Genomic DNA, 13,363 nt, shown 5'->3' with positions numbered 1-13,363 from the left:
CATAGACCACGTATCAGGGAAAACCTTGACTTCTGTTAGCAACTTGGTTCTTAATTTGAAAGTCATTGAGGCAATAGGTAATGCATTTCTACATGGGTTTTTTTTCACCTAAATACTTTAATCTGCTTTTACTGTCCAAACTCCTAGACCACTGCTTGCCTCCAGCTAGACAGATTGCTCCTACTGTTGTAAGACAGTTAATTTAGTCTCCATTTTGCACATTTCTTTCAATTTCAGGGTTCACAAAATCATACACCTCAATTTAACGCTTCTATAATCCTTTTACAAAAAACAGGAGGAGAAATTCACGTGGAATTCCACTTTTTGGATAATGCAATTTTAAGCTAACCCAAAGTATGGCAGTAACAAAAAGTAAACTCTGACGGGCAGCCTGGACAGCTTCAGCGCTCTAAAGCCTCATCAGCACAGCAACCCTGTGCTTTTGTCCCCACGCTGCAGGATGGAACCCCACAGCTCGGGGATATACGTGATGCACTGGAGGCACAGAGCACCCCAACACCTCAGCCCTAGGCCGGCGAGACAGCTAACAGGGCTTCAGGTCTCCCCTCAGGGGCTGCAGGGACCCACCTACACGCCCTCCCCGCCACCCCTGCCCCAAAATCTTTCCGACAGCCTCCTCCTCTCCCCTCCCTCCCACGGAAACCTGAAAAGCCTCGCAAGCAGAGGGCACAGGGAAACGCAGTGGTGCACAGAAGGTGACCTACACAGGCGCTGCCTGCAGCCCCACAGGGCCTCCCCCCGGAGTGGGGCCCGGCTCCCCACGTCCCGAGGGACTCCCCTCACGGGGCCGCGGGCCGCAGGCGGGGAGGGGCGCAGGGCCGAGCCGCCGTCCAGCGGTGACCCCCGGGCTGCCGGCGCAGCCCCAGCGCGGCGGCGAGGGCCGGTCAGCGCCCCAGCCCGCGGGGAGGGGACGGAGCGGGCAGGGCGCCCGGGGACGCCAGTGCAGCGGGGCCGGGGGAACGGCGGGCGGCCGCGCCTCGCCAACGCCGCTCTGCCCGCGGAGGGGAGGGGGGGCTGACACAGACGCCGCTACGGTACCTCCTGGGGTGCCTGGTACTCCTGTCCCCTGGGGACGACCATCGCCCTCCGTCTCCGGCAGCCTGCGCCCAGCCGCTCAGCCTGTCACGTCCTCTCTCTCCCCCCCGCCCCGCCGCAACGCCCGGGCGAAGGGATGTTCCCAGCCGGCGGCTGCCGGGTTCCCCCGCCCCCGCTCAATGGTTCGCCCGCACCCTCCTTGCGTACAAGCGCATCCGGGCCGTGCCATTCACGGCCAAAGGGGTGCGGGGGAAGGAGGGCGGGGGCTGCGCGGCTCCCCGGCGGCTCATGTGACTGACTGCATGGAGCGCAACCGCCGTCCCGCCCCCCCCGCCCGCGGGCGGCGCCCCTCGGGCCCCCCCGGTGCCCCCGTGCCCGCGGGGGCGGCCCCTCACGGCCCCTCCCCGCCTGCTCGCAGCCGCGGGGCGCGGGCACTTCCCCTCCGTTTTACTGGCGTTCGCCCGTCTCTTTTTTTCTTTTTTTTTTTTTTTTTTTCCCTTTCGCAAGGGGACCGGAGGCCTCTCCCCAGCATGGAGGACAAGTTAGGGAGTGCTGTGTAACCCGAGGGATGCCTCGCGGCCTCTCCTGCCCCGCAGGGCGCTGACGCTCCTCGTGAGCCACTGGGGTTCATCTAGTGACCTAACAGCAGCGGGGAATTGAACTGTGTTTTTAACGCCCTATTCTCAGGAACCTTTGCACTCCCTTAACCTCTGGCTCCTGGCAGCGGGTGCGTCGTGGGGCCCGGGTGTACGCGCAGCCCTGTCGGGGAGGCTGGCGGGGACCGGGGATGCTGCAGCCTGGCCCCCCATCCCACGTTCGCCAGCACTGGGGCAGGCCCTGCGGCGCGATGGATGTGCGTTGGCAGGGCCCGGGGCTGGAAGGCTGTGCCCAGACACCGGCTGGTCACTAACACGCTTTGGACTCATTAATAAAATTACACTGATGCACAAGAATTTACTGGGCGATAACAGCCTGGTAGTAAACAAACCCACAGCTTGCAGGCAGGGTAGCCTTTCTTGTTGACCACGGCTTCGGAAATACCTGACAGTGATCCCTTTTCAAGTCTACCCCAGGCGTTCAGTTTCTAGGCTCTTCGCCATACGCGAAGCATTATAAAAATGCTAGGCTGTATTAGGCTGTGACTAGAAACATCTCAGGGAGGTGAAGGAGCAAGAAAAGCCACGCGAGCACGTTGCTTCCATCCGTTGGAGGGCAGCAGTGCATACACGAGCCAGTCCCTACCGACTGCTGCACTGACAGAGGGATCAAAACAATCATAATAAACGCAAAAATATGCCAGACTGGCTCAGGCTGCGTATTGGTGTAACCACAGGCCACGTCTTAATTAGAGTTGCAGAAAAGTGTTATGCAGCCCCAGAGGCTAACATGCTCACCAGAGCAATAGTGGCTTTCTGCTTTTTGTCTGCCTTCTGCTCACAGAGAACTGTATACATCTCAGATTTGATTGTCACGGAGAGGAAGACTGAAACAAACAAAAAACAGGGACAAGAAGGGTTGAAACAGAAGAGTGTTAGGAAGGGATGTATGTGACCTTAAGACACAGTGGCCAGTGCAGGTTTTAAGATAACTACCAAAAAGAAACATCAGCTTGGAAAAAAGCTTCCTGAGCCATGATAAGGCCTAAAATTCCTTTTCAAAGAAACACGTTAAAGGATAAATAAAAAGTCAAGGGTAGTATAAACTAGGGGCTTAAGTAGTAACTGGGTATCAGACAAGGGAGGGATCAAACCTACCCTGGAGAACTTAACTATTTCTCTGGCTTTTTAAAACATAGGAAAGGAGGGAGACAGGGCTAATTAACTCCTATGGACTTTAAAACACATGGAACTGGCACCCAGAATGACAAAGCTATCTTGAAATGTTATACTTACACAAATGCAGTAGGTTCTTTTAATTTGCTTCATGTCTATGTGACCATAAGGACTGGAAACATTTTTCTCCTTTACAGCGAAGGCTGGAATTTTCCTTCACCTTCACCAAATGAAAAGGAAAGGCATGAAAATACAAAAATGTATCTCTGTTGTCATTACAACTCATCTTTGCTGACTTGAACCTCAATAAAATACTGCACAAAGGCATTGCTTCCCAATACCTAATTGTGATGCAAATTCACCCAGTTATCCAGACAGAGCCGTTGTCCCCTATGACATTCGGATAATCAATCTTCTAAATACCAATTAGGTTTAAAAAAAGTCCCAAGAGGGGTACCATCTAAAAAGAAAAACCTCGCTTCCTTCAGATCTTTAGATTTTCTGCTTGCAAATCTCTAGCAGGTTCAGCTTTAGTCTTCGTTTTCTCTTTCCCTGCTCTATTTTGATCTATGAAGGTAAGCAAGCTCTGGCTCTTGGTGCAGCTGCTTTGAGCAATCCTGTCTTGATTTTTCAACTTCATTAACCTTGACCCCATGAAGCTGAGCTACAGAGCTTCCTCCCCTTTTTTAACCATGTTATTTATTTCACCGTTCAGCCTAGACTTCTGACATCAGAATTGGTCATCACTGAAAATGTAGCAATAGTTATCTTTTAGCACATATTTGTTTTTTTCTCGTAATAAGAATTAGGACATGAGATGGGGTTGTAACAGCAACAGCGAGGGATTCACTCTTTGTTGGGCAGGCACAGTTAGATAAATAAATAGATAGACGTAAGTAATTTTCTATACTAAGGAGGCCTAAAAGATTTACTTCCATAAATTCTGCATGATAGATAAAGTAAGTGTAACTCCCTGTGCAGTGGTCCTTTGTACAGTGTCTTTGTTAGGGTAAAATGTTCTTTTATGTATGCCATAAAACAAAGTGTCATGGACAGATCTTGGAGTAAAAGGAAAGGATCCCATTGATTGCGTTGGACTATGGACCTCAGTCATGCCATGACTGCATCTGCTGAGTTGTATTCCTAGCTACAGGAGAAGCTGAAGCCATCTGTAGGGGACTGAACCCAAGCCTTCCAAAGTCAGTATCAATTTTTGCATTGTTTTCTGTGGCTCATATCTTGGATGAGCTCTGTTTTCAACCCATTTTGTTGCCTGGCAGCTCCAGCACAGCAATCACTTCCATCCTGTTCCCTAATGAAATAATTCCTGCCGTGAAGGTTTTCATCTAGATTTCTGGAATTAGCAATACTGCCAGGCACAGCAGCAGTATCTTCCTCTGTGCACATTTACTCTTCTTTTTCATTTCTTGTCTTGGAAGTATCCCATGTCTTTATAGTTATTCAGCTCACCTTCATCTATTGCTTGAGATGTAGTAGGCATAAGGAACCATTCAGTAGGCAATTGCAAACTCCCAATTATCATCAGTGGAAGTGAGACTGTGCACTGTGAAATGAAAAAGTAAAAGTAACAGGCGCCTGTTACAGTAGCCATTGTGTTAGAGGCTGCAGCAGACCATTGCATCCCATCAAACAGGCTAGTATGTTTTGCAAGGCATAGTGCCCTTTCAGCAATCACATACAACATTAAATAGTGATGTTTTAAACATGCCCATGATCCCCTCCATTGATGACATTTCGAAGGTACAGTCCAGACAAGATCCTATTCAGTCTCTCCTCTGAATGATTCCTATTCTCAGCGTTTAATAGCTTAAAACATAGAGGGAGACAGGAAGACATTTTCCTTGAAAATGATGTTTATGTAATTTTTAATACTGTTTTATTAAGATTGGCATTATTAACACAAACATTTTTAGCTCACTTACCAAGCTGTTAGTTCACCCCAACCAAACCCAAGGCAAACACAGATAAAACAGGTGGGAGTAATAGATGAGAAGAAGCTCCTGTTCATGGCCACCTTCTCAGTGATGTAGTTAGCAAAGGGCCACGCAATAGTTCCTCTGTTAAGCACAAGGAAGAGGAAAGACTTTATGGCCTGTGGAATTTGTAGAGCACAAGACAGTCCAATAGTGAAAATGCTGATGTGCTGGTAAGAAAAAATCACAGCTCCCTTGTGGTCTACATGACAGAAGTTGACAAAATTGGTGGCTGGTCCTCTCTACAATTTCATCCATGCAAGCTCTCCCATAGCAGTCTGTCTGGAGAATAAGAGAATATTATAACTATCTGATTAATACTGAAGTTTTTACCAGACTTCTCTTTTGTGGTGTCATGATTTTGGTCACATCACTCAAAGACTATGGTCAGAATATTCAGGTAACTAGCCATTGTGGGTACTTTGATTTTTGAGAAACTTTATGAGAGGCTTGATTTTCAGAGTGCCTACTGTGCCCTCTTTGAAAATCAGGCTACTAAGGAGTTTCTTAGTTTCTACATGGGTACACATTGCAAAGTTCAGGCAAGGACAGGCACAGTACACCCTGACACAGAGTAATTACCCATAGTGAAGTTTGTTCGGGCCAGTGCCATTACACATCTTCTCTTCGGAAAGTCTCTGGGCATCTGTGGCTGTTACAGTAAAGAGAAATTAATCAATGGGAGAATGAAGTGGGCTTTTCTGACTCACATATCATCCATGGAACAACTAATTAAGTCTGAGTCATTGAGCCTTTACCTGAGAAGGTACAAAGAAAATGAGAACAATTGCACTGTAAGTGTGTCACCCAGTCCTCGATTTGGACCAGGATATTAAGTTTCAGATCATGGCTGTGTCTGTGATGCTAGCACCAGGAAGAAAGGTTTTGTTTCATTTTTGTATTTAGACTGAGCAAATCTGATTTGGAATTGTTGGAAAACAAACAGCCCAGGAATATATAATATACTTTTAAAAGGTAAAACTTTTCCAAAGAGAATCACACTTTAAGATGTTTTTGATGTTCAAAGAACAAAAGAATATAGGTTGTTGGATTACTGGCTGTTTTGGAACAGATCCTTACAAAGGGGCAGAGAGGTATCTATTTTCAGTGCGTCTTTTTTAGGCAACATATATGGATTTAGACTTTACCTTCTACATGTCATAATAGTGTGGCACATCCTTCACTTAAAATAGTTGTAAGAATGAACAGTTAAGTTCTCCGATGGAGTCAGATAATCTGAAACAGTAATAGAGTTCTCACAGGTACACCTCACTCCCAGGAGAAAGACGATCTAAGGCGGAGGAGTTTCTTTGGCTTTTCTTCTTCCATGTCAATTTCTGTGAAAGAGAATTGAAAAGGCAGAGAAGGAGTAAGAGGATCAAGAGAAAATAGCAGTGATGTAGAGGCAGAAAAGACAGAAAGGGAGAGCTACAAGGTGAGCACTTGAAGTGTAACCTTGAACAGAGCTAAGCAAAAAGGAAGATAGGCTGACGACTGAGTGGAAAGGCATGTGAAGTACTGAACAAAGACATTCCCACTTATCTGATGCCTATTTTATTCAAGTAAATAGGACTTTGCCTTTTCTGTGAATGACAAACACTGCATCAACAATTATTTAACTTCATTAGCTTTAAAATAATCTACAGCCTTCTTCAATGAAAAAATCTGGATGAAAAATGTTAACTTTTATAAATCCTCCATCTTCTTATACTAATGTCTCATCATGATGCTAATAACACACCTTTAAGATATCCAGCACCACTTACAAGCTGCTTTACATTGCAGTTTGCCTGCAGAAAAAAATTAGCTGTATACTGTCTGGGTAGACATCAAGTTTAACTTGAGTAATTTATACATGTATGTGTTCTGAAATGAGACAGTCCCACAGAGCAATATTTTTTAGGAATTTTAGCCTGACCGCAACGTAACCCTAAATGAAAAGCAAACTTTGCTACTGTTCACTCTACTCCCTCAATCTTCAGACTACTCGTAAGCATTGGATTCCGGCATAATCCAAAACTGCCATTAGAACAACATAATCTTTTTAAGAATCAAATCTTGCTTACACGAAGGCAAACACTTTGACAAATGGTAGAAGAGCACCATCTGGTGACACCAGGCACATCACTATATTCTGCTGCCATTAGAAAATATATTCATGGTGTACAGCCTGTATTTTGGAAAGCCTGTCTCAATGTGTTTTAATTCATTATTCAGTTATGCATAAGGAATACAAGAGTGAACTTCCTGAAAACAAATCTGAGCTAACAGTGACCCTATCTCTACTGTCCCTTAAATCACTGAGAAGTTCTTGTAATACAAATCAAACATTTTCCAAATTGTTCTGAGCCATTTTTTTAGGAGGCTTTGGAGCAGATTTTATGGGCACCATGAAATGCAGCCCCAAGTTTTATTGCTCTGGACATTTCAAGGTTTTTCTGTGTGTGATCCAAGTATTTTCTTACAGTGTTCGAGAAACTTGGCTTAGCTGTCTTTTCAAAGATTTTCTTTTTCCACAGAAGCAATTATTAAGAAAAATGAATTACCTTTTGCCATTCTAGCTATTCAGAGGTAAGGAAAAAGCATGGATCTTAACCTGACTATTATTTGCAAATCATAGCTAATTTCAGCACAAATTGAACCTGAATATGCTAACAAATAAAATACTTGATTTTTCTGAATAGGTTCTTTTTCACAATGATGATGGCACCCATTTCATTAAAGTTTAAGGGCAAGTTAATGTGAATTTATTTAGGAATTAATAAAAGCAGTTAGTAATTATAATAAGCTTAGAAAACATTTTCTGGAATCTTAGTTTGCAAAGAACTAGTTTTCCAAGGCTGTGGTTTGTGCAGATTAACTCTCTCAAACTTCAAAAGCTGTGCAAACCCCCTAAACCTCAGGGAACCTTGCCAAAAATTAGATAAAGGTCAAGAATGTGGGAACCATGGAAGTTCTTAACTGTTACGTGGGACTCAAGTATATAATTCATGAAAAACATGGTCATATAATTACCAAGTTATTTTTTATTTTATCATATGAACCTGGTCCACATAATACTGATTTAATCTTTTATTTAATAAGATAATAAAGCATTATATCTCCAAAGTGTAAAGATAATCATCAGAGTCATCATCATCATCAACCCCCATCACTTCAGTGGGGGTTCTTGCTTTTAGAATCAGGTGTCTGCAATTCAGTCTTGCCAAAGATGTCACATACCAGAAGGATAAGATTTCTTTTTGGCAGATTTACATGTACCAGACAAGATTATTTCCTTTTCTGTGTGCTACAGAGTGATACTATTGCCATTATCTCGTGCATCTAATGTCGGTCGTGTGGTAACTCAGTTTGGAAACAGCCATGGATGCATGCTCTATCTTTATACTGCACATCCTGCTTAGTTGCAGTCATACGGGTAACATTGGCTATCAGTGCTACCTGCTTTTTTTTCCTTCACAAGTGCTATCACAAAGGAATCAACTGACTTGAGCTTGGATCTCTTGGAAGCTGTTTTGTTGCTAATTAAAGGATGGGTCATTTAAAAAAGAAACCTCCTCTTGGGTTTAGCATCAGTAATGTTACTAAACAATGAACATTAAAAATTCAGTCTCCGTAAGTAGTGTAATCAACTTAAATCAGGTGATTTAATATATCTAAATCATATATCAATATGAAGGTTTTTCTATCTGCTTTTTTTTGGATTTTGCACCCTTGGAGATTTTCTTTTTCCAGAAACCACAAAATGAAGAAAACCTTTCTTGTTTGTTTCTTAATTAAAACAGAGACTTTCACCTAATCTCTTGATTCTGGGAGCTGGTCTTTAAACAAACATTGAATATTGCGAGGCCTATAATAAAAACAGGGAGAACTGGCAATGCGTTATTACACAGCTTCACATCCTTTATGCAGAGCCACCTAGGACAAAGATTTACCTCTAAGATTGTTAGCATTTTTCTTATCAGTCAACTCAAAAGCAGCCGTTTGGCTGACTCCAGTGACTGTGTTGGATTTTTCTACAGTTCAAGGCTAATGAGGTCTTTTTGTTGTAGAATTCTCCTAGCAATTTATCCACTGTCTCCAGTAGTTCATATTTGTGTGAGTTTGAAAGGCTGGAAGTAATATGTTTGGAGTTATACTGCATATCCCCAAAGCATGCCCTCTTATCAGTGACTCTGCCTCTTAGAAACCGAAGACAGAAAAGGATGCCTTGTAACTTCCACGACTTTTGAAATTAGGAAGAAAGTTCCTTCAGGTACACAGACACCTGGGCTATGCTGTATGCTGTCCAGTCTATTTTGTTCGGAATGGCTATTAAAATTGCAGCTCATTCACAAAGCAAGCATTAAAAGCTCCAGCAAGCTCTGCTTGCCATTGCTGTTGCCTTCTGTCTCGGGATCCATGTTACTTTTGCTTAGTATAAAACGTAAGTGTGCAACTACCTCTTCTCTCCTAAATCTGCCTCTGTGTAGGGAATATAACCTCTTCTAGCTTCCTATCTCTTGGCTCTTAGAACTTACTGGTACTCCTTTAGCACCGTACCCCTGGCTGTGATGACCTGTGATTGCAGAGACATGTTCTTTCTCTTATTCAGACCTTTGGTAAATTAAAATGCCATCCTATAAAACCATCCTTTCCCTGCAGATGGACTTAGCAGAAATTACTTCCTTTCACTTTGGGAAGCCTAGGGCTGGTGGGAAGCTGAGCAGTGAGCACTGAGCAATGCTATAAATTGGCGGTTCAGCACAGTCCATGTGGAGCAGAAATGACCGAATCCAGTAACTGCTTCTAGGAGGAAGATGCAGTTGCCCCCTTTAATTCAGAGACTATAACTTCCACAGAGAGAATAATTAACCTTTTACTTTGACTATTGTTCTACTGAGCTTAAAGCCACTTCTCTGTCTTCCTCTCTTCTCGCTAGACTCTCTCCCAGCTCCCTTTCTACTGCAGATTTAAAGAAAAATCTGACAATACATTTTCTTTTTTGTCAGTCTCTGCTTCCCTAGCTGTCTGCCTTGTAGTCAATCCTGCTATAATTCCCCCTTTGTATAGCAGAAAAAAATCCTCCAATTTTCTGATTTAGAAAGTAGGATGAAATGAGCTGCATATGCTGTATCAGAACATCACATCAGGATTCACCTGGCTTTATTTCTGGAAGTGTATATGAAGTGAAGCAGCATGCTTCACAGTTGCTCAGAGAAAACAGGTCTGTGCTGATCTGTGAGACAGAAAAAAGTCAAGTCTGCCTTCAGTAAGATGAAGTGAACTGGGGGTTCCAAAGTGAGATGGCAAGCAGCAGCTCTCATGCTATGCAGTAAATCAGAAGTACCAGTGAATTCCCATAAACTTGCCAGCAGAGGCAGAATTTCAAATGTTGAGCCAGTTCTGAAGAGAGACTGGTTTATGAAAGTCTGCCAGAATATATGCTGGATGGTTGTGCAAAAAAGTCTCCTGTTTCACAAGAGAAACCAAAGAAAAGAAGCAATGCATGGTGAAAGGGTTAAAGTCAGAACAATTATTTTAAGTACTTTATTGAGAAACAAAACATAAAGAAAAAAACTCCACATCTCTGGCCTTTGACCTTGGTCAGCTCTAGACCAACCTCTTTCCAAAGTGTTTTACTTAACTCTTTCATTTTAGGAGTATTTTGTTCCATGTCTCATACAGAGGTTTTTCAGGCAATCTGGACTTGAGTCTGACTGTTAGTATATTCTGTCCACCAGAACGTGCTCTGGTGCTAACAGGTAACCCCAATGCTGGGTAATACTTTTTCATACAAATCTGATTGCCTCAAGAGATGTTGTTCTGCTTGGGAACTGGCATGTTGATGAAGCATCCATTCTGATGCTTTTTCACTGAATTCCATATCAAATTCACTCCATTTATAAGGCAAAATAAGATTTGTCTAACTGCCAGGTCTGCACTTAATAGAGTATCTGAAAATTTAGCTACATTTTTTTCTGCCATGTAGTTTGTAATTTATCTTTCATAGGAACAGATATTCTGAGATCAGGACTGAACTGTAATTTTATTGCTAAAGCATAAGGGGAGATAGACTGTATCTTGCTTTTTCTATAGCGGTATTGATTATCAAAACTTTAAGTAATTTAAAAAAAAAATCAGAGAAGCAAGGAGATAGTAGGTGTTGCCATGGGGAAAGAGTTAATACTAGAGCACTAATCTGCTTCTGTGAAAAGCCTATCCTTGACACCGCAGAGGAAAACTAAACTACTAGTAAAAATGTGTGTAACTGTGTAAGACCATCATTTACCTTTCAAGGCCAACAGATTAACTGTCTAAACACAGTATTTAGATTAATCTTCAAATATCACTTTAGCATGTGCAGTAGTTTTAATGACAGTCTTATCCAAAGCCTACTAAGGTCAAAGCAAAGTTTTCTGTTGCTTTATATTGAAATTAGGCCAAAGAATTAAGTCATTGAGTCAAAGCTGGATAAGTGTATGTAGGAAGTAATAGAGAATGTCATACTTTCACAGACTTCCTATCTCTAACTGCACCCATCAGTGGTAGAATGTTTTCCACTTTTTACATCTTTTCCATAATCAAACTCTATTTTTTGAATTCATAATCTTTATATATGGCCTTGTTTGGTTTTGGTTTGGTTTGTTTTTTTTTTTTCTGGATGCAACCCCTTACCCCTAGTAAGTGTACTTCTATTTGTTAAATAAAGTGAAAACGTCACATCAAGTAATTAGACTGGAAAGAACTACCTGACATACTGAATGACAGGAGCTCATGATCTGTCTGGTCCGGTCCTCTCTGCGTAATAAATTGCTGGTGCTTCCATTGCACAGAATGAGACATAATTACTGATCACATTCCAAGCTGTTCTTCTAGGTTCTTTTAAGTTAGGTGGAAAAGATGAGATTTTCCAGGACCTGTTTGAAGGAACATAGGGGAATAGTGCTGTGAAAAGGGATACAAGGAAGGCTTTCTCTCTAGAGCAAAAGGGAGGGGAAGATGCAGAAGGGGAAACATGCACAAGGAATGATGGTATTACTTAGGTTGGTGTTGTTGGAGCTTTCAGAAGATGTGATGGTGATAAAATGCTCCCGTGGGTGAGGTATAAGCATGCACAGGATGGCATCAAGCAGCAATCTGTACTAGGGGCCAGGCTTGCTCTGGATTTAGTCAGTGGCCATTATAACACTTCTTTTAGTAGTAACCCAGCATCTCCTAGTCTATCAGAACTCCTGGCAATGGTAGCTGTAGCACAGTGTCCCCTGAGACACGAGCCTTATGGGCAAATATGTCTCTCCTGTCCTTTACAGCACATTACAATGTGGAAGAGTCAGAAGTGCTATGGCATTCAATACCGGGGCACATCACAGGTATTTCCCGGGCCTGAGGTACAGTTTCCCTTCTTTAACAGCAGATGGCAGTGAAGTTAAACAAATGGGTGGAAAGAACCCAGAAAATGTGTTTTGCCTGCTGGATGGTGTTGCTGCAGATAATTCATAAGAGCTCCGTGCATATTCAGACAGTGCTGGGTTCATTTCCAGTACACAGATCACCCATGGCACATTCAGGTAGCAGAAAATATTAATTCATCCATAGCTGTTTGTAATTCAAGTCATGTTTATTTTGTTTGTCATGTGTTTGGTTGTAGAAACAGTAGAACAGATAAAATCTGTTATTATTTCCATCTTACATCCGTATTTAAAAACCTATGAATAGCTGAACAGATGAGGATGAAGCTCAGTTTCAAGTGAGTAAACTTTTATTCTTTATTACGTATCTTGTGCTACATCTGAGAGAACAAAGATATATCACCATGGGTTGTTTTAAAACTTTTATGATGCCAGGTTTTTTACCGCCAAAAAAGCTGTATGAAAGGGTTAGTAAGATATCAGTTTAAAGCCACGAGAACAAAGAGATTGAGAGTAAACTTTTACAGTCCTGTCTTACACTTTACATTAATCTCACTTCTGGTGGAAGGATGGGAGAGGGGGATGTTTGTTTTCCAACTTTCAGCAGGCAAATGATGGAGATGTCAGCATAGATATTTGATTGCAGCTTTTAAGTTCCCTGCCTAAAGTGAAAAAGGGATGAAAAGATATTACGGATATCTACTTAATGTCATTAATATCTTAGTTCCATAGCAGTGTCATGAAAAAATACATGCTTGCAGGGTTTGTGATTTCCAATCAGATGCTAGACCATCAAATACGGTATCTATTTCCCTTATTTACTGATCAGCACTTGATCCACCTGAGGAAACCCAGCATGCCTCTCCTTCCATCACATACCAAGTTAATTACTCAGCCCTGTATGATTATTCAAAGCACTTGAAGAGTGCCTTTCATACAGCACTCAAGGCCCAGATCTTCATTTCAAAACCTGCTCAAGACGTTAGCAAGCTCTGGCTGAAGTCCTCAGCTGTTAACAGTGCTGATCTGAACGTCAATACTGTGACAGCAGAAGGAGAGGAACCTTTCTTGTCCTGCTCTTTTGGAGCATTAATGCTCTGTAACACAGACGTGGACTCTGCAGCTCTGTTCCTAAGAGAGGTATCAAGCC

The 13,363-nt window shown here is 42.8% G+C and overlaps 1 protein-coding gene and 1 long non-coding RNA gene across 3 annotated transcripts in view; both read right to left on the bottom strand.

Moving 5' to 3' along the window:
• Positions 1-1,606, bottom strand: part of CCDC93 (CCC complex scaffolding subunit CCDC93) — a 50,378-nt gene extending 48,772 nt beyond the window's left edge. The window contains exon 1 of the mRNA XM_074873694.1: positions 1,060-1,606. Within this exon, the coding sequence (XP_074729795.1) occupies positions 1,060-1,101 (42 nt within the window). The 5' untranslated portion in view covers positions 1,102-1,606. The remainder of the gene's footprint in view (positions 1-1,059) is intronic.
• A 3,091-nt stretch (positions 1,607-4,697) lies between these two features.
• LOC141944997 (uncharacterized) overlaps positions 4,698-13,363 on the bottom strand; it is a 34,887-nt gene continuing 26,221 nt past the window's right edge. Inside the window, exons 1-4 of one of the 2 annotated variants that reach the window (XR_012629385.1) lie at positions 11,554-11,719; positions 5,971-6,159; positions 5,405-5,474; positions 4,698-5,104 (exon numbers count right to left, since the gene is read on the bottom strand). This is a non-coding gene — a long non-coding RNA (uncharacterized LOC141944997). Of the gene's footprint in view, positions 5,105-5,404; positions 5,475-5,970; positions 6,160-11,553; positions 11,720-13,363 lie in introns of those variants that run through there. The other variant, XR_012629386.1, reaches the window with a different exon arrangement.

This window comes from Strix uralensis, chromosome 6 (genome assembly GCF_047716275.1).
Source record: "Strix uralensis isolate ZFMK-TIS-50842 chromosome 6, bStrUra1, whole genome shotgun sequence".
NCBI lineage: Eukaryota > Metazoa > Chordata > Aves > Strigiformes > Strigidae > Strix > Strix uralensis.
This window is presented reverse-complemented; position numbering and strand designations above follow the sequence as displayed.